At 32.9% G+C, this 24324-nt stretch overlaps 3 protein-coding genes across 6 annotated transcripts; 2 read left to right on the top strand and 1 right to left on the bottom strand.

Moving 5' to 3' along the window:
* The first annotated feature begins 401 nt into the window (after nt 1–401).
* LOC110690807 lies at nt 402–1463 on the top strand. Its single transcript, XM_021867693.1, has one exon. The coding sequence runs from the start codon at nt 613–615 to the stop codon at nt 1198–1200; it is 588 nt and encodes a 195-aa protein (XP_021723385.1). The 5' UTR covers nt 402–612; the 3' UTR covers nt 1201–1463.
* Nucleotides 1464–15858: 14395 nt separating this feature from the next.
* On the top strand, nt 15859–20254 carry LOC110690637 (protein FAR1-RELATED SEQUENCE 7-like). 4 transcript variants are annotated; one of them, XM_021867485.1, is made up of 7 exons: nt 15859–16307; nt 16832–17939; nt 18184–19186; nt 19265–19354; nt 19430–19513; nt 19597–19662; nt 19749–20254. In XM_021867485.1, exons 1-7 carry the CDS (start codon nt 16073–16075, stop codon nt 20229–20231), a joined length of 3069 nt encoding a protein of 1022 aa, XP_021723177.1. In that variant the 5' UTR covers nt 15859–16072; the 3' UTR covers nt 20232–20254. The 4 variants fall into 4 exon arrangements, with proteins under 4 accessions (XP_021723177.1, XP_021723179.1, XP_021723178.1 ...); XM_021867487.1 differs by lacking the exon at nt 19265–19354; XM_021867486.1 differs by lacking the exon at nt 19597–19662.
* Nucleotides 20255–20382: 128 nt separating this feature from the next.
* On the bottom strand, nt 20383–22044 carry LOC110690636. Its single transcript, XM_021867484.1, has 6 exons — nt 21687–22044; nt 21440–21599; nt 21209–21337; nt 20990–21133; nt 20675–20875; nt 20383–20575 (listed from the first exon to the last, which is right to left on the bottom strand). The coding sequence occupies exons 1-6, from the start codon at nt 21731–21733 to the stop codon at nt 20462–20464; spliced, it is 795 nt and encodes a 264-aa protein (XP_021723176.1). The 5' UTR covers nt 21734–22044; the 3' UTR covers nt 20383–20461.
* Nucleotides 22045–24324: the final 2280 nt, after the last annotated feature.

Here is a 24324-nt window from a genome sequence, read left to right as displayed (position 1 = left end):
TAAATTATATTTATTAAACTGAAATTTTATTTTACTAGTATAGCTTGAAATTATTTTGCTAAACTGAATTTATTTTTATTGATTTTCTTTTATAGTTTTGTTTAAAGTTACTGAATTTTATTTTACTGAACTTATTTTTGTTGAACTAAAACTATTTTTATGGGAGTGGAATTATTTAGACTGAACTTAAATTACTTTTACATAATATTATTTTTTTAAAGTGAAGTGAACAGGGTCTTAATATACACAATTACATGTAATAAAAATTAAAAAAAATTACGTTTTAGAAATATACATTGAAAATAATCCAATATTATATTAAACAATAATATTTAATTTGTAACAGAATATGAAATCAAAGTTAATACATATGGAGTAAAAATGTAAAAGTCAAACTATTACAAGTATCGGAGTGTGTATACTTTTTCACATATATGCATAGTCATATACTAGTATAGTAGTATATTATATATTATATGGTCCTACCTCATATAAATTTGCTCCCTCCCACTCCTCTCTCTCTTTATATACCTCACTCCTATTCCAACAAGAAGCCTAACCAAATTCACAACAACAAAAATCAAATATTATTCACCCAAAAAATTAACAAAAATGCTCCCAATCAAAGAAGATGAAAAATTCTCAAAATTAGTAACAAAGGAAAGTTCGATCTCTAATCCATCATTTAGAGTGTATTACGGTGGTAATTCAGTAGCCGTGCCTTTTGTTTGGGAGGCTAAACCAGGTACACCTAAACATACTAAGCATGTTGATTATTCCAAAGAAGAAAATATTCCACCTCTTACTCCACCACCTTCTTATTACCTTAAGCAACCTAAAAAGTTGCCTTCTAACAATGGTAGTAAAAGGTTTTCTAGTAAGATTTTTCTAGGGTCATTGTTTCCTAAGAGTTTGCATAAGAGACAAGTCTCATCGGCATCATCTTCATCATCATCTACATTGTCTTGCCCCTCATCGTCGATGTTAGTATCAGACTCCTCGACGATGAGGAGCACTGAAGAGAGTCGGAGTCTGAGTCTGAGCCTGAGTCGAGGGAAGAGAAGAACATTGTCTAGCCCTGGATCTTTGTTTGATTTCCTTGTGAATGGTCAAGAAGAAGATGAACATGAAGATATGAGGAGTCCTAGATCAATTTTGTGTTTTGGGCTTGTTGGTAGTAGGAGGATCCGTAGTTGTTAGCAATAAAGGTGTGATTTATGTTATTACATGCAAATTTACACCCAAAAAAAAAATATAGCCATGAAAAAAATAAATAAACATGGGATCTTTTTCTTTATTTTCTTACCTTTTTTTTTTTTTTTTTTTTTTTTTTTTTTTTTTTTTAATTTTAAGAAAATGGTAAGACGGAACAAGTTGTAATGTACGTGATAAATGGTATGGTAGTGATCTCATCTACCTTTGTTAACTCTTAATAAATGTGTAGATGCAAAAGAAGATGAGTATATTAGTTTTCTTAATTCTTAATTTTTTGTTAGTTTGCATGGTACTTTTGTCTAAGCTACTTGCTTATTTATGTGGTTATACATGTGACATGAAAGAGCAATCTCAGTAATGTACATTGTAGTTTTTAACTTTATTAATTAGGTTCTTATAATATGTGTATAATCTTATACAAGTTCTGCCTTATTATAAGTAGATCTGAATCTTCTTGTCTGAATAATCTATAAATGTTTATAATAATTTATTTCAAGCCAGTTATATTAGCATACATTACAGTAAAGTATTATCTTGTATAGGAGCATATTATAATATTAAATAGTACTCTACGAATACAAAAGCTCCCCTAATTTGTAGACATTTTTTATTAGTGTAAAAACCAAGTCATAAGATAGAGTTCAATTTGGGTCATATTTTAGTCATACTTGGTTATATTGTCAATTAGTTTATTTATTATAAAAACAATTATTAAGTAGTTACATAATATAAGGCAAATTAGTTTTAAAGGTTTGATTGGATGATTACATTTCCGTCGAGTTCATGTGATTTCAGATTCGGTTTGGGTTTGTAACTAATACGAAGTCATTCATTCATGCTACTTTTTTATATGAATGAATTAATGAGTTTTATTTGTCACATCAATATTTTTATTTCCGACCTTAAAAAAACATGTAATGTAAAACAAAGGAAGTATAATTAATTTGTGAGGGAATGTTGGTAGGCCTTAATTTAGAATTAATGAAGATGTATCTTTAATTAATTAGACCTTGTTAATTTTTCTTTTAGGAGGCCGGATGGTTGTTACAATGTCACTAACAATGCCAAGATAAACCTTTTATTTCTGACTTTATTAGTTATATTAATCTAAAAATTAGTTGCATTAATTATAAATTAATTAATTAGCTAATCTCGTTGCTTAGAGAAGGGCCATTGTGCCGTTTAACAAGCCAATCTCAACCGACAATAATTTGTTGAACATTAGCAACCAATAGTAATACAGTGAACCTGTTTATTGGTAGTGAGTAGGCCTTAGCTTCTAATGTTTGATGGCAACCTCATCTCAATCAATCAAGATTGTGTAATAGCAATAATTGTGAGAATAGAAAGTAAGCAACAATAGTACCAAATTTCAATTTCACGTGTAAAAAAATGGAAATCTTCTATGTACATACAATATTGATTAGTCCGCAAAGTTTAGTACTCCCTCATTTGCTTAGATCTATAGCAAAGTAATGTTGTGTTTGATAAAATTGTCACGGTTTTTAATATGATATAGAGTGATGGTCTGTGAGCGAAATTTAATTTCAGCGTCTTTATTCAATTTGTGGGGGACATGATGGATAATTACAACATTAGATGATATTTTTTTGAAATTTATTTTCTGATTGTGAGGGTTGGATAACACGATACCTTCTAATGAAGTGATTGTGAATGAGGGATCAACTTTCATTATTCATTAAGCACAAGAATAAGAATTGGGTTACATGCAATTCATGTACGTTGTATGCATACGTGTCATGTGTGTACCTAAAATTGTATAGTAAAATGTTAGATGTCTCATTTATTTACTAGTTATTCAAATGTACCCGAGTATATAAAAGACTTGTCAAGTATAACATAGGATCATTCCAAAGACTAGTAAAACAAGAGAAAGGAGGGAGCATTTCTTTTATCACCGGCCACTCTATTCAATGAGTAAACTAAGGTACACGTAGTACTCCGTAGTAACTATGAGGAGAGAGGTGTTTCTTTCGCCTAACTTGCTATAATATCTCATACAAAAGAATAAATGAAGGGACCATTAATTAGTTATGGTGATCATTAGTCACTATCTAATTGGTTAATCATAAATTTATCACTGCCATAAGTTATCAATGTCATAAATTCAATCTTAATTATTAGTGTACTATTTTTACTTTTTCATTTTTTTTTTATAATTTTTTTTTTATTATTATTATTTTTTTTTTTAAAGTTAACCTTATTGAGTTTGAATCTTACATAACTCAATCTAATTGAAAATAGCAGATAAAGCATATTCAGAAAATTAAAGGGAGAATGGTAAGGGTAAGGCCGTAAGGGTAAGAGATTTTAATCTCCCTCTCCTAAAAAGTCCCGTAATGAAATTTAATTCCACAAACGCATGATTGTGAATATCTTGTGACAAGCAAACCATACCGTTGTAGATGACCATATATACTTTGCTTGGTTATTAATCACTATCATTTGTTAATCATTATTATCTACAAAATACCCTCTATTTTTACTTCATCCGTTGTAGTTGAAAGCATATTGGAGCAATGTTATTGGAGTAGTTAGTTGTTTGCTTAGCTAATTGTGTTGCTTACACAAATCGTTTTTTGTCACTTAAACAAGCTTCTCTCAACCGACAAGACCAAAAAGTCATGGTACTTTCTGACTTTAGGACAATAATGGCATCAAACTAAAGTACAAAAATTTCTTTAGCTTAGTACTGTAACTTGAATGTCTGAGATCATAATTTTCACAATTAAAGTAGTGTCATGCATGCATGTTTGAGTGCAAGATCAAGTTACTAATCTCAAATTATTGTTATTAATTAATCACTTTTATAATACGACACCTCCTACAGGTTAACTTAGCTCATCTCTACAGGTCAATGTTTAAGAGTAAAGGGGGGAAATAAGGGAATCCTCCTACTCCCAAGCAAATATAATCGTTAAGGCTCGATATTGTGAAATCAAAGTCATAAGGTGAGTTGTCCACTAACTCCACCAAGTTTTGCTTGGTATTAAAAATCAATATGTACACTAGTAATTTATGAACTAAGTATAATACGAGTATAAGATTATTTACATAATCTATCAAGTATGTGACAAGAAACTGCATTCTCATTATGTTATAATCTTAAACAACCATTCCTTTCCAATCCACTATTAATTTGCATATTTTGAAAATTATTCCAGATCCACAAATAAGACACAAATATAAACAAAATTAAATATTAATTTTTTTGTATGAATAAGAAAAACATAAATGATTTTATAATGTTGAAATTAATATTGCATTGTGGGTCGTCATGCACCAACTAATATGATGCAAAATAAATAAGTACATAGTATTTACAAAATATATAGGAATTGCAATTTTAAGTTAAACAACAAAATATGTGGGGTATATAAATATATGATGTAGGTGTAAATGAAGGTAATGCCATGGTATATATATTGGTTTTTCCATACATGCTAGTACTAGTTTCTAGTCAGATTCATGGGTTCATTAATTGAAGAAGTAGGTGATTGTTGGAAGATAGGACCTTTATTTGCTCTAATGTATAAATATTTTATTTACAACAAAATAAAAATAATTTTCTATAAAATCTTTTCGATCAACATCAATGTCATGGGATGATGGGAAGCAATACCGCTCCTTCGCTCCTTAATGCACTATCACAAATTATTATACAAAAATCATATAGGTAGATTAAGGCTATTATAAACGAAGTATATTAGAGCTATCATAATATCTATGGTATTGTCTACTTAAAAGGTGACAAACTAAAAGAAAATTATTTTTTTTTAATAAAAAATTACATAATACTTCGTATTAATTAATTATTAGACGTTATTTTCTGAATGAGCAAATCATCTTTTTCTCATTATAATATAGAACATAATTATTATAATATTACAAAGAATTAGCAAATTTAGATGTATACATAGCATTTGTGTTCAAAATTAAGATGCATTGACTTAGAGAGGATATTAAATTAAATATAAATAGTCAATGATTAGATAGCTATAAACTTAGCACAAATTTTTATATGCAGTATGTTGTTCCGAGCGGTAGGGGTTACTTGAGTTAAAATATAAATTAAGATGCATTTGTGTTCAAAATTAAGATGCATTGACGTAAAGAGGATATTAAATTAAAATATAAATAGTCAATGATTAAATAGCTATAAACTTAGCACAAATTTTTATATGCGGTATGTTTTTCCGAGCGATAGAGGTTACTTGAGTTTCTCGATCAGGGGTTACTCGAGTTTTCGAGGTTACTTGAGTTTCTGGTTCAGGGTTTATCCGAGTTTCTCGGTCAGGGGTTACTTGAGTCACAATTTTTTGTTTGCGGCCTGACCGAGAAACTCGAGTAACCCCTAGCTGATTGAGAAACTCGAGTAACCCCTAACTTAATAACCCTTAACCGGGTAAACCCCTAAACCCCTTGAGTAACCCTTGTTCAAAACCCTCAAGTAACTCCTGACCGAGTAACTCTAGTAACCCTTGATTGAAAAAATCAAGTAACCCCCGATTGAAAAACTCAAGTAACAAAAAAAAAAAAAAAAAAACTCGAGCAACCCTGCTGTTTGGTATGGCCTGCTACACTAAAAAAAATTGCCTTAAACTTAGTTAGGTTGAAAAAATAAATAAATAAAAATTGATAGTTATGAATGACTTAGGAACAAATCAAATAACATCTCGCTCTATGTAAGTACATAACAAACGAATGATCAAATCGATTTGGATGATATTTTGGTAGCCAACCATGGCATTGCAAACATGTATGAAATCCAAAAGGGACCTTTCATTCAACGTGTGCCATTAATATAAATGCCCCTTGCATTATGCAAAATGGTAGCGAAGCAAAGCTAGCAAAGTTAGTTGTATTGTGAAAAGATCCAAATAAAAAGGCCCTACTTTATCTTATTAGTAAGTGCAAACTCTCATTGTGTCGGCTACACACAGCCTGGCAGGTTCATAAATCATAATACAAAGTATATATCAACAAATCTAAAATATATAAGTGCTTCAAAAACTCAAATAATGTCGTACCACTATTTTGTTACTTGTTTGATCACAATTTTTTTTGTCCCTAGATAATTTAGTCAACTCTAGGTTGAGGCCCAATGGTTTTAGCTTATGTCCTTATGTGATTGTCTCAACCCCCCGTTAGTTCCCATGCCGAAGCTTCTCTTTTATCCTTTGTTCGCTACATAAATATAATCTCGAAATAAAACAGATTTAAATCTTGTTAGATTCATCACAATTTATATATATAGTATATCAGAATGTAGATGATCGATAAGATGGCTAATTTTACATAAACAAACATGTCTAATTAAAGGGTATCGCATTCGTAGAGGGCATACATATTGATCAAGTCATATACAAGTATATGCTAACAAGAGCATATGGAAATACGCATTAGTAGTAACGCATGGGAAAAACTATAATTATAAAAAAGTGAACAAAATAAGAGATCAGGTAAAATAGTGGGTGGGTACAAGAAAAGGGTCGATAATAATAAAATAGAAAAGGTGTAGAAATAAAGTGTAAATAGTGTGGATGTTATAAACGGAACTGCGGGAACAAAAACAGTAAGAACAAAGTTACCGAAAAATAGACTGAGTCGCGGACTATGTCGCTTTCTTTAGAACATTCACGGCACTGCCCTGAAATGGTGCAAGCAGTTCGTACTAAACCGGATGTTCCCCAGGATAAAACAGCCTTTCTCTATTGAAATTATACCGGTGGAACTGCACAAAACCACCGGGCAACTAAACACCCAAAAAGAAAAGAAACTGCTCGAGGGTTTTGTTTTTGTGAGGAAAAATAGAGAGGAGAAGAAGATTGCTGTTCGTAATTTTTTTTGTGTATCAAAAACAGGAAATCAACACGCCTTTTATAGGAAAAATTGCAACGTAACTGCTGCTGTTTAATTAGGCACTAATCACGCAATTAAAACGGTCATAAGTTGAACGTTCAAAACGGTTACAGAAGATTAATGCGTGGCAAAACGTTTAGCAAAAAATCAGTGAAAACGTTTGCATGATTAACGCTCCATTAATCAGTTTTGAATAAAAACGGTCAAATGCAATCAGTCAAAAACGTTTAGCAAAAATCAAGGAACTAATCACGCAATTAGCCTTGTCCAAAAAATAAGTTTATTTAATAAACCCGACCCGACCCAACCCAACCCGGCCCGGCCCGGCTCGGCTCGGTTCGGTTCGGCGCGCGTGTGTGTGATAGATGGTTTACCATATAGGTCCTCCCTCTTCACAAAATGTGGGTAGCCCAAGGGCCACACCCCTTTAGCCCACTCTCTATATTATAAAGAGAGTAAAACTCTCATTTCCCACCAATGTGGGACTTTGAGTTTTTCACAAAATTCACACACTACACACTTGTTGTTCCAACAATCCCCCACTTGAATTTTTTGAAAACATTTTCGAGCAGAATCCATACATATATAGGTTGCGCATAAACAGAAGTGTTTTTCAACTTGAACTTCGACGTAGTGAGTACGATTCAGATTCAACAAGGGTGACTCGAAGTTTTGAACCCTATCTCTGACAACGTACCCCACACAACCTACTCTTGGTGTTGTTCTAGACCCGTGCTATTTCGGCCATGCACGTCTATCCCAGTGTAGTGAATGCTCTAGAAATGCTGCCACACATTTCATAGGAAGCGGCCTAACTTCCACATTCACATAGGTGAATCTATCAAGAGTACTCCTGTAGCTTGGTACTCCACTCCAAATTGGAGTATAGATTTCATTAAGAGTTCCTATTAACTCATCCTTGATCGCTTCAGGAAATTATGTCTTTTGAACATATTCAACTCATAACACACCATAACTTGTTATTACCCTTTGAACCTATTTCTTGGGATCTCCAGTTCATAGGTTGGGTTACCATTATGTGTGGTTCATTTCAATGGCAATAGTCCCATTTTCTTAGAAGAAAAATGGACTTTCTCCCTAGCTAATCCTTTCGTCAAAGGATCAGCCAAGTTATTCTCAGTGCGTACGTGATCCACTCTAACAGCTCCGATAGAGAGATATTCTCTCACAGTGCTGTGCTTACGACGTATTTGTCGTCTCTTACCGTTGTAATAACGGTTCTGAACTTTTGCAATAGCCGCGGTACTATCGCAATGGATCAAGACAGCCGGTAATGGCTTTTCCCATAGGGGAATTTCACCTAGCAGGCCTCTTAACCAACCTGCTTCTTCACTAGCCGTAGCTAGTGCTATCATTTCTGACTCCATGGTGGACTGAGCCAAAATAGTCTGTTTCTTAGACTTCCAAGATACAGCTCCACCGGCTATAGAAAAAATATATCCACTAGTAGCCTTAGAGTCATCTGATAAGGTGTTCCAGTCAGCATCACTATAGCCTTCTAGTACAGCTGGAAACCTTTCATAATGCAACCCTAGGTTCATGGTCCTCTTAAGGTATCTCATGACCCTTTCAATAGCATGCCAATGCTCATTACCAGGACAACTAGTAAACCTGCCTAACAATCCCACGACATAGGCAATGTCGGGTCTAGTACAATCAGTGGCATACCGAAGGCTGCCAATGATGCTCGCATAATCCGATTGCCTTACGGCATCACCAGTGTTCTTAAATAATTTAACACTGGAATCATAAGGTGTACTAGCAGGTTTACAGTCAAAGTAACTATATTTCTTTAGGATCTTCTCAATGTAATGAGATTGATCCAAAGAAACTCCATTTTCTGTCCTAGTAATCTTAATTCCAAGGATTACATTAGCCTCTCCTAGGTCTTTCATATCAAACTCAGCATTCAACAATAGCTTTACATCATTCACAGCATGAATGTTCGAGCCAAAAATTAACAAGTCATCCACATATAGACAAATTATAGTGCATATGTCATTCTCAAATTTTACATATATGCATTTGTCACTACCATTTATCTTAAAACCATGTGAGATGACTAAGTTATCAAATTTTTCATGCCATTGTTTAGGTGCTTGTTTGAGACCATAAAGAGATTTATCTAGCTTACATACCAGATGCTCTTTTCCTTGAACAACGAATCCTTCCGGTTGATCCATGTAGATTTCTTCTTCCAATTCACCGTTCAAGAATGCAGTCTTCACATCCATTTGATGTACTACAAGATTAAAAACAGAAGCAAGAGATATTAATACTCTAATAGATGTTACTCTAGTTACAGGTGAATAGGTATCAAAGAAATCAACATTCTCCCTTTGTCTGTAGCCTTTAGCTACTAAACGGGCTTTGAACTTATCAATGGTCCCATCAACTTTCAGCTTTCTTTTTAGGACCCATTTGCAACCAATTGACTTGCAACCTGGTGGCAACTCAGTTAGATGCCAAGTTCGATTAGACTCAAGTGAGTCCATTTCGTCGTTCACGGCTTCTTGCCATAAATCTGCATCCACTGAGGTTAGAGCTTCTTGGAGGGTAGAAGGATCCTCCTCTACATTCAGAACTACAAAGTCTGGGCCGAAGTCTTTTGCTACTCTAGCCCGCTTGCTCTTTCTTAGTTCGGGTTCAGCATCCAAGTCTTGTGAGTTAGACCTGTCTTTAGGAATAATAGAGGAGGACGTGCCCCCACTATTTCTAGATTTAAAAGGAAACCTGTCCTCATAAAAATCAACATCATTAGATTCAATAATTACACGAGCATTTAAATCAAAGAATCTATATGCCTTACTGTTAATAGCATATCCAATGAATACGCATTCATAAGCTCTACTAGCTAATTTGACTCTTTTAGGATCAGGAATCCTAACATATGCTAGACAACCCCAAGTTCTGAAATAAGAAATGTTAGGTCGTTTATTACGAAGTATTTCATAGGGAGAAACCTTACTCTTAGTCTTTGGAATACGATTTAAGACATAACAAACAGTTAGTAGAATTTCACCCCACCAATGATCAGCAGCACCAGAATATAAGGAAATAGCAACTACTAATTCTGTAAAGGTCCTATTTTTCCTTTCAGCCTTTCCATTCATTTCTGGGGAATAAGGAGCTGTCCTTTCATGTATGATACCATGTGAATTATAAAATTCTACAAAAGCATCAGTACCATACTCAGTTCCACGATCACTTCGTAATCTTTTTATTTTCTTGTTAAACTGATTCTCAAATTCTGTTATAAACAACTTAAACATTTCAAAAGCATCACTCTTATTTTTCATCAAATAAATACAAGTATAATCAGAACAATCATCAATAAAGGTGATAAAGTATCGTTGTCCATTTCTGGTCAACGTCCCATTTAGTTCACAAATATCCGAATGAATTAAGTCTAATGGTTCTGAATTTCTAATCACTGATTTATGAGGAGTTTTTGTAATCTTAGCCTGACTACAAGAATCACATTTGTCAAAGTCATTGAGAGAGATATTTGGAATAAGGCCTAAATTGCTCATATTTTTTATGAGTCTTTTGTTCACATGACAAAGTCTAGTATGCCAAACATTAATAGTAGAACACAACATATAGGCAGAATTAGAAATTTTATTAACTTCAACATTCAGTTTGAACATGCCATCAGTAGCATATCCTTTTCCTACAAATATTCCATTCTTAGTTAAAGTAAACAAATCAGAACCTATGGTTTGTATAAAACCAGCCTTATTAAGCAAAAAACCAGAAACTAAATTCTTCCTCATTTCCGGAGTGTGTAACACATCTTTCAGAATGAGAGTCCTGCCAGAAGTAAACTTCAACTCAACATTTCCAACACCAGCAATGTTAGTGGAATGGGAATCACCCAACAGTACTTTCTTATCATCGGTCTTTTCAGTGTATGTTTTAAACATTCGACGATCATAACAGACATGGCGTGTGGCACCAGTGTCTATCCACCACCCATCTGATCCACCAGTAAGGTTGATCTCAGTAATCATAGCCACAAAAGGCTCTTCAATCATGCTAGCCTGCGCTGGCACAGGGTTAGGCATGTTCCTGCACTTTCGTGCCATATGGCCTGGTTTTCCACACCGATAGCACAGAAATTGACCAGTACCATTCTTAGGGGGTTGTGACTGTTGTCTTCCATTGTTCTTTTGAACATTCGGTTTATTGAAGTTATTCTTCCGGTTCTGAGGTTTGAAATTCTTACCAGCAGGTTTAAGTACTGCAGCAGATCGCCTAGGAGCATTATTAGCAGAGATTTGTAAAATCTCTTCCTTTAGATCCTGTTTTCTGGATTCTTCTTCTATACGTAGCCGAGTGATCAAACTCTCTAAGGAGAATTCCTTAGTCTTATGCCTGAGATTATTTTTGAAATCTTTCCAGGAAGGAGGCAACTTGTCAATAATAACAGCAATTTGAAATTGTTCATCAAGGGCCATACCTTCGGAAATTATCTCATGGGCAATTTTCTGAAGGTCGTGAGACTGCACTTCCACGGACTTATCATCAGTCATCTGGAATTTTAGGTACCTACTGACAGCATACTTTTTGGCACCTGCTTCTTCAGTATCATACTTTTTTTGTAGGGCATCCCACAAATCCTTAGCAGTATTTTCCATATTATAATAGTCATAGAGGTTATCAGACAGACCATTAAGTATATAGTTTTTGCACACGAAGTCAGTTTCATTCCAGGTTTCGATTTCACTATTCAAGTAAGCTAATTCATCTTCAGGAGCATTATCAGGAATAAATGGCCGAGGGGCTGTTAAGGCAGAATTAACTTTTTTGACAGTTAAGAAAAATTGCATTTTTTGTTTCCATCTTTTAAAGTGAGCTCCTTCAAAACGGAAGGGCTTGTTAAGGTCAGCAGACATAGTAATATCTTCGGTAGACATATGGTTCTTACAGGCAGAAAAAGAATGTTCTAAAATTGTTATAAACGGAACTGCGGGAACAAAAACAGTAAGAACAAAGTTACCGAAAAATAGACTGAGTCGCGGACTATGTCGCTTTCTTTAGAACATTCACGGCACTGCCCTGAAATGGTGCAAGCAGTTCGTACTAAACCGGATGTTCCCCAGGATAAAACAGCCTTTCTCTATTGAAATTATACCGGTGGAACTGCACAAAACCACCGGGCAACTAAACACCCAAAAAGAAAAGAAACTGCTCGAGGGTTTTGTTTTTGTGAGGAAAAATAGAGAGGAGAAGAAGATTGCTGTTCGTAATTTTTTTTGTGTATCAAAAACAGGAAATCAACACGCCTTTTATAGGAAAAATTGCAACGTAACTGCTGCTGTTTAATTAGGCACTAATCACGCAATTAAAACGGTCATAAGTTGAACGTTCAAAACGGTTACAGAAGATTAATGCGTGGCAAAACGTTTAGCAAAAAATCAGTGAAAACGTTTGCATGATTAACGCTCCATTAATCAGTTTTGAATAAAAACGGTCAAATGCAATCAGTCAAAAACGTTTAGCAAAAATCAAGGAACTAATCACGCAATTAGCCTTGTCCAAAAAATAAGTTTATTTAATAAACCCGACCCGACCCAACCCAACCCGGCCCGGCCCGGCTCGGCTCGGTTCGGTTCGGCGCGCGTGTGTGTGATAGATGGTTTACCATATAGGTCCTCCCTCTCCACAAAATGTGGGTAGCCCAAGGGCCACACCCCTTTAGCCCACTCTCTATATTATAAAGAGAGTAAAACTCTCATTTCCCACCAATGTGGGACTTTGAGTTTTTCACAAAATTCACACACTACACACTTGTTGTTCCAACAGTGGATCAAAGGGGTAGATAGTAATAAGGATTTTTTGAAGGAATCACTTGCAAAGTAACTCGAATTGTTTAAAATTGCTCTGAATGAAAAACGAGTTAAACTTTCGAAAATGAGGGGATAAATTAATAAAACAACCAACCAAGACTACATATAAAATGTCCCTTAAAGTAGTAATATAATTTGTTTGAATTAGTACAAATTAGGGTAGGAATTGTAAAGGATAATTAAATCATTATTAGTTATTGTGTATTTGTGATCCCTTGATTTTACTCTTTTGGTTGATAGTCAAAGATATCCTTAACTCTTATCTAATGTATCTAGACAAATATACCTATTCATTTTTTTATTATTTTTTCATGCACTATATATATATACTCTTGTATATTTAGTAATCTGATTCAATCTTTCCAATATTCTCTTTTTCATAATTCTATCTGGAACACACAAAAATCCACTCATTTGGGCCCTTTAAGGCACTAGGATGTTGGATCGTGGTTCCATGGGCAGATTCAAGAGGGCTGGGGTAGGCCATGCCCCAACCACCCCCCCCCTCCCTGATTTAGTTAACAATTATAGCTTAGTATTAAAATTTTTATAAGTTGTGCATTGTATTTGTTAAATATACATTTTAGCTTAGTTGGTTTATCCCTAGGAAATTGAAGGGAATTTCTTCCATGAAACAAGAGTTCGACACTTGATGTACTATTTTTTACTTTAGGCTTTATATATGCTAGTGGGCTAAGTAGGCTTGCTCCATATTGGAATCTCTTAATATAACATGACCATAGTATTTTACAGTTTTTTTTTTTCCCTAAGTTTTTCTTTTAAATAATTATTATTTATTAAAATTGTAGGAATTATATGTGTTAGGATAAATATATTCCATAAGGTTAATTATAGCTAAGTATTAAAACTTTTATAAGTTGTGCAATGAGATTTAAAAATTATTTCTAGTAGATGATATAAATAAATACTTTGTATATTTGATCTTGGCTAGGGGCGCCTCTTCAGTTTTCGGTTTAAATTTAGTCCAAATCCGATCCAATCCGAAATATAATTCGATTTTTAAGTTTTCAATCCGATCCGAATTTCTCACCCAATCCAATCCAAATTAAAATTCGGTTATTTGGACCCGATCCGGAAAATCCGAATTATGATATCCCCTCCATGTTTTGATGTGTTAGTTGAGACGAACACTACAAGAAGGGGGGTAAATTGTAGGTGAGTTCCTATTACTACTTTTTTCGGAAATTAATTAAACTGTAAAGGAACTTGCAAACACAAACAAATTTTACGAGGAAACCTTCCAGGGCCCAACTGGAAGTAAAACCTTGACCCTTCCTAAGGGATTTCCAAAACCAAGTTACTCCGATCCACTATAATAGGGCAATACCAAATTACAACCTATTACATATAAACAGACCTTTACTCACAAGTTTCACAATGAACTTGCTACACAGTAGGACCCTATCCAACGCAATCTCGTACTCCCAAATTACACTTACAGCCTCACACTATAAGCTAGCTCTCTGTATGCGAAGTATAAATTACACACTCACCCAAAAACCCAACCAATACAAAATATAAAACACCTAGAATATGTTAGGCAAGCAATGCACGAAACCCGAAACTAATATGACAAGATTATAAGCTTGGCAAACTTACACAAATTAAGCTCTGAGATTTCTTCATGCATAAACTCACAAAAACTTATGAAATGAGATCTCTACTATTTATACAAGATTTACTTGTATAGCAAGTAGGGTTTTTCAAAAGATAAAGGAAAAATTGCTGGCAATAATCTGAACTTTGCCTCGTCCGCCCATATTAATCTCAACTTTCGTTTATTATGTATCACTCCCAACTTTAGGGGGTATTAATTTTCATTGCACCCATTTTACCTGAAACTGGTTTAGGAGGTTACCTTTAGGGAGTTGAGAAGTTTCCCTCCCTTATTACTGCCACGCCAGGTGTCCCTCCCAACTACTCTCTTTACTCTCTCTGCAACTCCCTCCATTTAAATTACTTCTTCATTTACTACAACAGAGCATCCAAAAAAAAAATCCTCAAATTGACGCCATTATTGAAGCTTCAACCAGAATTGTACTACACCATAACGTCACGATCTTCGATTTCTGACAAGAAGAATTACCACGAGTTCTTGGGAAAGTGATGAACTTCCATTGGTGGTAAGTTTTTTAACCCTAAATTTCGATTCAATTCCACTGAAATTGCGCATAAATTATGCAACTTTATCTCAAACCCTAATGAATTAAATTGGGAATTGATGAATTTAAATATGAATATGATATGTATTTGTTAATTATGGGTTCAAATTGTTGTGGGTTGTAATTACTTTGTGTTTTGCTGTTGTTGTTTTGATTGTTTAACTTCGAACTGTACATGCTTTAATTTAGTGTAGTCTTGATTGTAATGTAGTTGTTGTTAATTTATGTATGGCTCCAACTAAATTTACCTTGAAAATGTGGCAAGGAGGAGTGTTTCAGAATCTTTACAATGGTGAATTCGTTTATATAAATGGTACAGGTAGAACCTTTAATGTAGACCCTGATCATTTGTGTGGTTTTTATCTGTTAGAGTTGGTTATGAAGTGTGGAAAGTATAAGGATAGAGTACAGGTGTAGACACCCATTTGTGTCTCCCCAAAACCAAACCCAGTGATGAGTACCTTTCACGTCGAATCATAATCGAATGAAACGAAAGTGTGGAAAGGTCTAGTGTTGCGGAAAGTTTTATTTCTTTTCTCTTCTCTCTGTTTTTGAAAACTTTATTTTAAGAAAACAGCCAATCCAGTTTGGTTGGTCCATGATATGGGTCCAATAGTAGTGTAGTTGGATGGGGTTTGCAAATACCTTTCCAACGATATATTATAAGCCCAATTCCGATGAATATTGAGGAAGTTATGGTGAAAATTTTACCCTACACCCTAGTGTAGGGTGTGTTCCCTACACCCCCCCTATGCTACGTCGTTTTGTAGCTGGTATTGAGTTCTCATGTGCAGCTTCTTTCCTTTTGCGATTCTTTCCTTTTTTTTTTTTTTTTTTTTTTTCCTTTTTTTCTTTTTTTCTTTTCTTCCTCTTTTTTCCTTTTTCCTTTGATTCTTATTATTCAATTTATGTATATATATGATTTTAAACCCTATTTTTTCTCTCTCTTCAATTGATCAACCAACCTCCATTTTTGATCTACATTTTTCTCTCGCTAATTCATCTTCTTCATTTGATTTTTTGAACGAATTCGTTAATTGTTACCGATCATCAATGGCGAATTCTGCATCTGGAGATTGCGTTGATTTTGATCGCGATTGCGAGCGTGTGTTTCCTTCTGGACTTCGTTTCGTTGATTCGTTTGTGCAACAATGTGAGTAATTGTGATCATAATTTTTCAATTTTTAATTATCCCTAATTTGTTCTGTTATAATGCTCTGTTAATTTGAACTTAATTGATGTATTATTATTCACTTTCGATTTTTGAATTTACTACTTTGATTACATTATGATGAACGTTTTTGGATTGTTGTACTTTGTATGAACATTTTGTTGCTTCATTTGTTGTTTCATTTGTTGTTTTCTCTGTGTTTTAGAATTGTGTGTTTTTGTCGTATATTTTGTAGATTATACTTTCAATTAATCGTTTATGTTTTCTTATTCATTGTTACTAATGTGTTTATGTTCAGTCTTAAAGTCATTTTTGATCATTTATTTTTACATTTTTATATCGATATTATGTGTAGTGGTAAATAATGAAAATATTGTTCAAAATATTATGTGCTGAAATTCTTTTTGCAATTGATCATGTGCTGTTTTGATATTGAACATTTTACTTATTTGTTATTGTTCATTCATGAAACTCTTTATGATCATTTATAATTGTATATTGTGCAGTGGAAAAAAATGATGATATTATGTATTTAGAAGCAGAACAGTCTGAATTAAAGGATAAAGAATTTAAATCTGAAGATGAAGCTTTCGAAGCGTATAATGAATATGCTTTTAGGAAAGGTTTTGGAATTCGAATTGGGAAGAGTAAGAGAAGAAGAGATGATTCTTTTTTGATGAAAAGATTTGTTTGTTGTAATGAGGGATTCAAAGATAATAAGTGTAAGAATAAAAGGATTTATGAGAAGTTGGATCATCGAACTGGTTGTTTAGCTTTTGTGCAGTTTCATATTGATCATTTAGGGGTCTATACATGTACAAGACATGAAATGGTTCATAATCATGCTATGATTCCTCCTGAAAAAAGGCATTTGATAAGGTCTCAAAGAGATGTGAATAAAGAGCAGCTTCTTTTCATTTCAACAATGAAATTGAGTGGAGTCAAAGTTACTGATTCTTTGAGGGTTCTAAAGAAGGAGGTTGGGGGATCTCCTAATCTTTGTTTTACTGCTTCTGATGCTTATAATGCATTGTCATCTGAAAAAGCTGCCCAAATTGAAGGATGTGATGGTAACCAATTGATTAAATATTTTGCCAAGAGACATGTGGATGAGACAGATTTTTATTATGATTTTGAACAAGATGATAGTGGTGCTTTAGTTAGTTTTTTTTGGCGTGATGGTAGGATGATGAGAGATTATCATTACTTTGGAGATTTGTTGGTTTTTGATACAACTTATAGAACTAATAAATATGGAATGATATGTGCTCCATTTGTTGGGATGAACCATCATGGTAACAATGTCATGTTTGGTATGGGTTTTATTCTTAATGAGCGCACCGAGTCTTTTGATTGGTTGTTTGATACATTTTTGCACTCAATGGGGAGGAAAAGTCCCATTACAATTATGACTGATCAAGCACAAGCGATTGCAGCGGGTATAAGAAACATTTTTCCTTCAACTGTTCATCATCGTTTATGTGTATGGCATCTTGAACAAAATTCTAAGAAACACATTGGAGCATTGAGAGCTTTGGAAGGCTTTACAGATTTGTTTGGATATCTTTTGAAGTATTGTGAAACTCCTGCTGAATTTGAATATTTCTGGAAAAGGTAAATTATTGTTTTTTATATTTATTTTTTATTTTTATTATGTGATATATTTGATTATTATGTGATATATATATGAACATTTAGTGTTTTACATATGATCATACAATTTACTTTGTTATGTATGTTATCATAATATTATTAGTGTCCATATTGTTTATGATCATTATTCTTTACACAAATGTACATATTTTAATTTATATTTTGTTCATTTTTAAATTAATATATGATCATTTCTGTTATACAGGATGTGTGATAAATACAAATGTGAAAATGATGATTGGTTATGTGATTTGTATAAAATAAAGGAAATGTGGTGTCCTGCTTATTCTAAGAAGTATTGGTCTGGTGGTATATTGTCTTCTCAACGTAGTGAAACTACTAATAAGTCAGTTTCACAACGTCTTAATAAGACTCAAGGTTTATGTGATTTTTATCATGTTTTTCTTGATGTCATTTCTGAGTGGAGAAGTAAGGAAGGTGCAAGAGATTACAATACTCTGAGGGGTAATAGGCACCTAGCTTTTGCTAATATTGGTATATTAGTTCATGCAAGATCATTGTACACTATTCAAGCTTATGTTCTTTTTGAAGAGGAGTTCATTAGGGGGACAGCTTATGATCATGTTGATAATGGTTTGCGTTTTCCAGAATATTCATATCTTCTTTGGAGGCCTGGGAAGGATATAATTAAGCATGAAGTTGTTTTTAATAAGGAAACACATGCAATTTGTTGCACATGCATGTACTTTAGTGAGACTGGTTTACTTTGTTCTCATTCTCTTCGAGTATATCATTTGCATTGTGTGCGTAATATTCCACAAGAGTATATAATGAAACGATGGACAAAGGCTGCCATGTGTAGTCATGGTATTGAAGAACCTACTTTGAGGACAAATGTTGTGGCTACTAGTGTTTGGAGGTCACAAACAATCAGAAAGTTTGTTAAGTTGATAACAAGTTGTCAGAATTCTTTGAATGCAAGGGCAGAGGTTGAGTGTTATTTCAATCTGTTAAAAGAAAAGGTTGAGAGTGTATCAGGTGTAATTGACTTTAGTGAACCTGTTAAAGAGGTTGAAATTGTTGATCTTGAGATCAAGAATCCTCCAAAAGCTAGGCCTAAAGGTGAGAGGAATGTAAGGCCTAAGAGTACCTTGGAGAAGCAGTGTAACAAGGCAAAGGGTAATTTCAAGAGGAAAAAGTCTCTGTACACTCCTTACAAAAGGGGTATAGGGCAAGCAGTTGTACAGGTATATGATCATTTCATATTTTCAAATTGATCATTTCAGTTTTCGTAAATGATCATTTATGTTTTTTTTTTTAAATAGGAACTTGATGAGAACGGTTGTGCTGTTACTTATGCTAATTCTATTAGTGATCCCATTGAATTGATTGTTTTGAGCAATAAACGGGCTCAGGTAAATTCAAATGTGCCAAAAAAAACATTTTATTTATATTTTATTAATATTGATTTTTATAATTTAAAAATATAGGTCGGCTTAAAATCAGCTGTTGTAGAAGAAATTCCTTCTAGTTCTAAGGAATCAAATCATAGTATTTCCAATGATTTTGATCAGGTATATGAACATTTATGATCTATATTATAATTTTTTTTTATTTAATTTTTTATTTTTTATATTTTTTTTTGGTTTTTTTGTAGGCTACTGGTGAAAGCTCTCTTTCATCTATCATATCTATTGATGTTGATATTTCATCTATTGCTAAGGTTTTTTTTTTTCCATATTTGTTTGTATAAGTGTTTGTAACTGATCATATACTGGTTTATTAATGATCAATTTAATTTTTTTAAAGGCGAAGGATTTAAATCTTGAAGGTGTTTCTGCTGTTCAACCTTGTTCTAATTTTGGTGCAAATGAAGGTGCTTCTGGTGTTAAAACTTACTCTCAAATTAATCCAAGAGTTCCAATTCATACTAGTGCGTCAACAAAATCTCCTGTTGTTATTCAACCTACTGTTCCCAGGAATGTTCAAAATCAAACTCAGAATTGTTCAAACACCAATCCAGAAATGATCATATCCAACTCCAGGAATGTTCAATCAACAAATGTTCAAGTTATTTCTCCTACGGTTCAAATAAATGATCAAGGATTTCCTGTTCAGAATGTTCAAGTTACTCCTCCCACAGTTCAAAGAAATGATCAAGGTGCTCGTGTTCCAATTCTTCAATCAAGAAATGTTCAATTAGGTTCTAAAAAGATTTCTTCTAAATATGATAGGTTGTTAGCCTTTTTTGATACAAGTGTAGCTAAACGTTTGGCTAATAAAGATAAATAATTAGTATTCCAGAACTTTATAAACATTAGACTTTTTTGTAATGTTGATTTAATTACTATTTTGTAATTTTGAATTTTCGATCTATTATATAAAAAACTTTCATTCAAAGATTAAAATGAAATATCAATTACAATAATATTAAAATAAAATCCATAAGTCTACTTCTAAAAAAAAAAAATAGTCATATATAAGAAATGAACATATACATAGTTGTAAATGAACATTTGAAACTACAAAGTTGCAAATTTTCTAGCTTTCCTTCTATTTGCTCTTGATTCAGTGTTTTCTTCAAATAACATCAGTTCTGCTGTGTATTGGAGCCTTAGATTTCTAATTTGTTCCACCTGTTGAACAAAATGAATTGTCAAATTTTAATTAAACAATCTTTACTGTTTCATAAATGAATATTATATCTTAAATAATTGATCATTTATAACTCTTACATTGTTTGGTTTTAAATCACAAATCCAGCTCTCATTAGGATCAGCAGTGAAGGTTTCCATATGCTTCATAATGTAAACTCCACAGTTTGTATAGTCATTGTTGCTACGCCATTTCATCTTTTCCAAAACAACTGTGTAGTCTTCAATTCTTTTTGCATCTTGATATCCAAGGTGTTTCATGTACTCTGCCAATCCTTTTAACTGATAGAAAAAAGAGTAAAAATTGTTTAGAAGTTTGTATTGTGATGAAGACATGAACAATTAATAAAATATAATTGATCATGTAGTCAACTATAAATGAACATATTATCTCACCATCATTTTTGGTTGTTCTTCATATTTTGCTTGGACTGATACCTTTTTTGGTAGTTTTCTATTGTCAATTATATGAATTTTGTCTTCTATATGATTGACGCACAACAGAAAAAAATGTTGAGAAGTTGATACTGGGAAGAAGACCTGAACAAATTATATAATGTTATTGGACAATATATTGAAGGTAATTGAACATTTGTATTAAACAAGAATTAATACCTGTTTATATCCAACAATGCTGTCAATTTTATTCAACTTCAGTTCATTGTCAATTCTTTCTATGAAGGCATTAATTCTTGTCTTCATTGATGATCCTTCTTGACAAACTCTATTTGTGCACATAATGTGCTGTTGAAATACAAACAAACATATAGAAGTTAAATGAATTTTTAGCAATTATTTATCATAGGAAAATAGAATCAATAATATAAAAAAAGAAGAAAGACTAACATGAAGCACTGTTGAGAAATAAATCTTGTTTCTCGGCTTTTTATGATTAAGAAACCTTGCCCATCCATCTATGACACAATTTGTCACTTCAACATCATCTCCAAGAGTTTTCATTTCATTTCTATTGATGAGATTCAAGCCATCATAGTATAAGAGTGCACTGCATTATGAACATTTAATAATATGAATGTGAACATATTTTTATAAAAGATATTAAACCTTAAGTTTAATTAGTGTAAGTAATTACCTTTCATCTTTTCCACCAAGAGCAAAGTCTACTGCAATTTGGTTCATGGCTTTCTCATCTTTAAACAGATCCTTGTACTTGACCAAGTAAGGAGATCGGAAAGCAGGAGGAAGTGTTTTCTTTTCGCGTTTTGGTCTTGTTGTTCAATATAAAATATTGTTAAATTAAGAAAATTATGAGGAACATAAATGAACATTTGAGTGTATATAAATAAATTTGAAATTATACCTTTCAACCTTTTCCTTTTCAGTTTTTTTCTTCTTTTCTGCAATTGACTTTTTCTTATCATCATTCCTGGTCATATTACATAACACAAATGTACATTTAGGTATATGAAAATGTTCATTATTATTTTTGAACATTTACTTAATATAAATAATGTACCTTTTTGTGACTTTTGAGGATGAAGCAACAATCTTCTTGTTTTCACTGAAAAGTGAAACAATGTCAGTACATATTAATAAAATAAAAGCTTCTTATGTAACACCCTGAATCATTTTCAATTCATAAAATGAAAGATATTGATTTAACATAAACCTATTGATTTAACATAAACCACACATTCATATTACATATTCAACAAAATAATGTTCACACATACAATAGTTTGAGAAACACCAGTTTCAAGTTACAACACGATAGTAACATAAGTTAAATTGTTCCATCTAGATATTTTATCCTACACCATTACATAACCCTAATAGTAAGACATGTCTTCAGGATTTTACCCCTCCACTTTTTCATCATTTTTTGTTTTTTCAAAAACATCTTCCTTGTTTTGTTTTCCACCTCCAACTGTGTTTTTTGGATCATCACTTTTTTCACCACCATCTGACCTAGGGTCAGCATCAACCACTGAACCAGATCCTGCATCTAAGAAAAAATTTAATTAGATATAATATAATTTCTTTGTAAATGAACATTTGAGTATTTATAATTGAACATTATACCTGTTCTAGGCAATCCTTCATTATCTGACCTAGTGTCAGCATCAAGTTTTGAACCAGTTGCTGCGTCTAACAAAATAATACAATTAATAATGAATATTTCTTGTTTGTAAATGAACATTTTACACTTTTTAATTGAACATTATACCAGTTCTAGAAAATTCTTCAATTCTTTGTTCTGAAGCTGCTGAAGTTTTACCCACATCCTTTTCTCCAGCTGTATTATAAATCATCATTTTGGAGATACACTAAGTTAATAGTATTTACACATAATAATTAGAAATGAACATTTCTACTTAAGTTTATGTACATTATTATTAAATATATGAACATATTACCATTTGTTGAAATTATTGGTTGTTCAATTATATCACCAAGTGTTGAAAAGGTGGGCCCTGTTTCTGTTTAGGACAATTTAGACCACAAATTTAGAATTTTTCATATAAAAATTAGGATATATAGTCTCTTTTAGTTAGAATTTACCAATGGCTGGAGAAGGTGGAGTCAACCCCAAGCTGAAAGCTTTTCTGATGTCATATTCTTGTTCTTTTTCCTTTCCCTTTTTGGTTAATTTCTTCCCAGTCATTTGCTTCTCAGTTGTTTGCTTTTCAGACCCTTGCATCAGATTCTTCTCAGCTTGTGCAAGTGCATTTAGGAAATCCTCACTGCCAAAGAATTCTTCATCTTGGCTTAGAATTGATGGTTCCCTAGCTACCACCTTTCCTAAAACTTCATCAACTTTTTTCACCAAGTCATTTCCAGGGAAGATATCCTTTGCCTTCACCAATTTTGAAGAAAGCTTTGACAGGTTTGAACAAGTTGTTTTTACCAGGGAAACAAAATCATCCATAAAAACCTATATGAATGAATATTAAAAATTATGCAGTTGAACATTTCAGATTATACAAATGAACATTTATGTTAACAAAAGTGATCATTTTATAACCTTAGGACTTTCTTCAACTTCTGCAGCAATCCTTGGTAGAATTTTCCCTCTCCCAAATCCCAATTCTAATTCAATCTTCAACCTCTCAAGAACCATGTCTCTATTCCATGCAGATATGATAGGAATTGTTCTTGGAGGCCTTTTGTCTAACCTCTGAACTCTATCAAAATAGAACAACTACAAGAAAAAAGAAAACATGGAACAGAACATAAACAATAAAAAAAAGTGCATTTATTTAAATTTAAATGAACATCTTGTATCTAAGAATATACCATCAGAAATTGAAGAGGGCCTTTGTAGAACCCCTTGCCTTGCTGCTTTCTCCAATCAACATGACATTTGATAAGTGAGTCATATACAAACTGACACCAGTTCAAATTTTTTATGTTTTCTTTGTCCATCATAGAATAAAGAAATTTGAAATGGCATTGATTGTTTGATACACATTTCATCAAGCAGTTCACAGCCACTGCTAAAAAGTTAGTAATGAAATGTTCACTTGGTGGTCTGTTGTTGGTGAATTTATCATTTATGTATCCATTCACAATCTGCAAACAAAATGAACAAAACATTTATACTTTTGATCATTTAATGTATTTAAAATGAACATTTAAAACTGATCATACCTGACTCACTGATGGAGTTTTTCCTGACCATGATTTTCTCCATTTCTTCAGAAATTCTGCATACTCCTCACTAATTTTATCAGACTTTGGCTCAACAATTGGAATTTCTCCTGTAGGCA

This window comes from Chenopodium quinoa, unplaced genomic scaffold (assembly GCF_001683475.1).
Source record: "Chenopodium quinoa cultivar QQ74 unplaced genomic scaffold, ASM168347v1, whole genome shotgun sequence".
NCBI classification, from domain to species: domain Eukaryota; kingdom Viridiplantae; phylum Streptophyta; class Magnoliopsida; order Caryophyllales; family Amaranthaceae; genus Chenopodium; species Chenopodium quinoa.
Note: the sequence above shows the minus strand (reverse complement) of the source record. Positions and strands in the feature narration are given on the sequence as shown.

Bases quoted from the DNA above. Each gene is read 5' to 3' on its own strand.
- LOC110690807 (XM_021867693.1), top strand. From the start codon at position 613: ATGCTCCCAATCAAAGAAGATGAAAAATTCTCAAAATTAGTAACAAAG.
- LOC110690637 (XM_021867485.1), top strand. From the start codon at position 16,073: ATGATTTTAAACCCTATTTTTTCTCTCTCTTCAATTGATCAACCAACC. The intron at 19,514-19,596 runs GTATATGAACAT...GTTTTTTTGTAG, and splicing joins TTTCCAATGATTTTGATCAG to GCTACTGGTGAAAGCTCTCT. The intron at 19,663-19,748 runs GTTTTTTTTTTT...ATTTTTTTAAAG, and splicing joins ATATTTCATCTATTGCTAAG to GCGAAGGATTTAAATCTTGA.
- LOC110690636 (XM_021867484.1), bottom strand. From the start codon at position 21,733: ATGAACCAAATTGCAGTAGACTTTGCTCTTGGTGGAAAAGATGAAAG. The intron at 20,876-20,989 runs GTGAGATAATAT...TTTTTCTATCAG, and splicing joins AAGAACAACCAAAAATGATG to TTAAAAGGATTGGCAGAGTA. The intron at 20,576-20,674 runs GTAAGAGTTATA...TTTGTTCAACAG, and splicing joins GTGATTTAAAACCAAACAAT to GTGGAACAAATTAGAAATCT.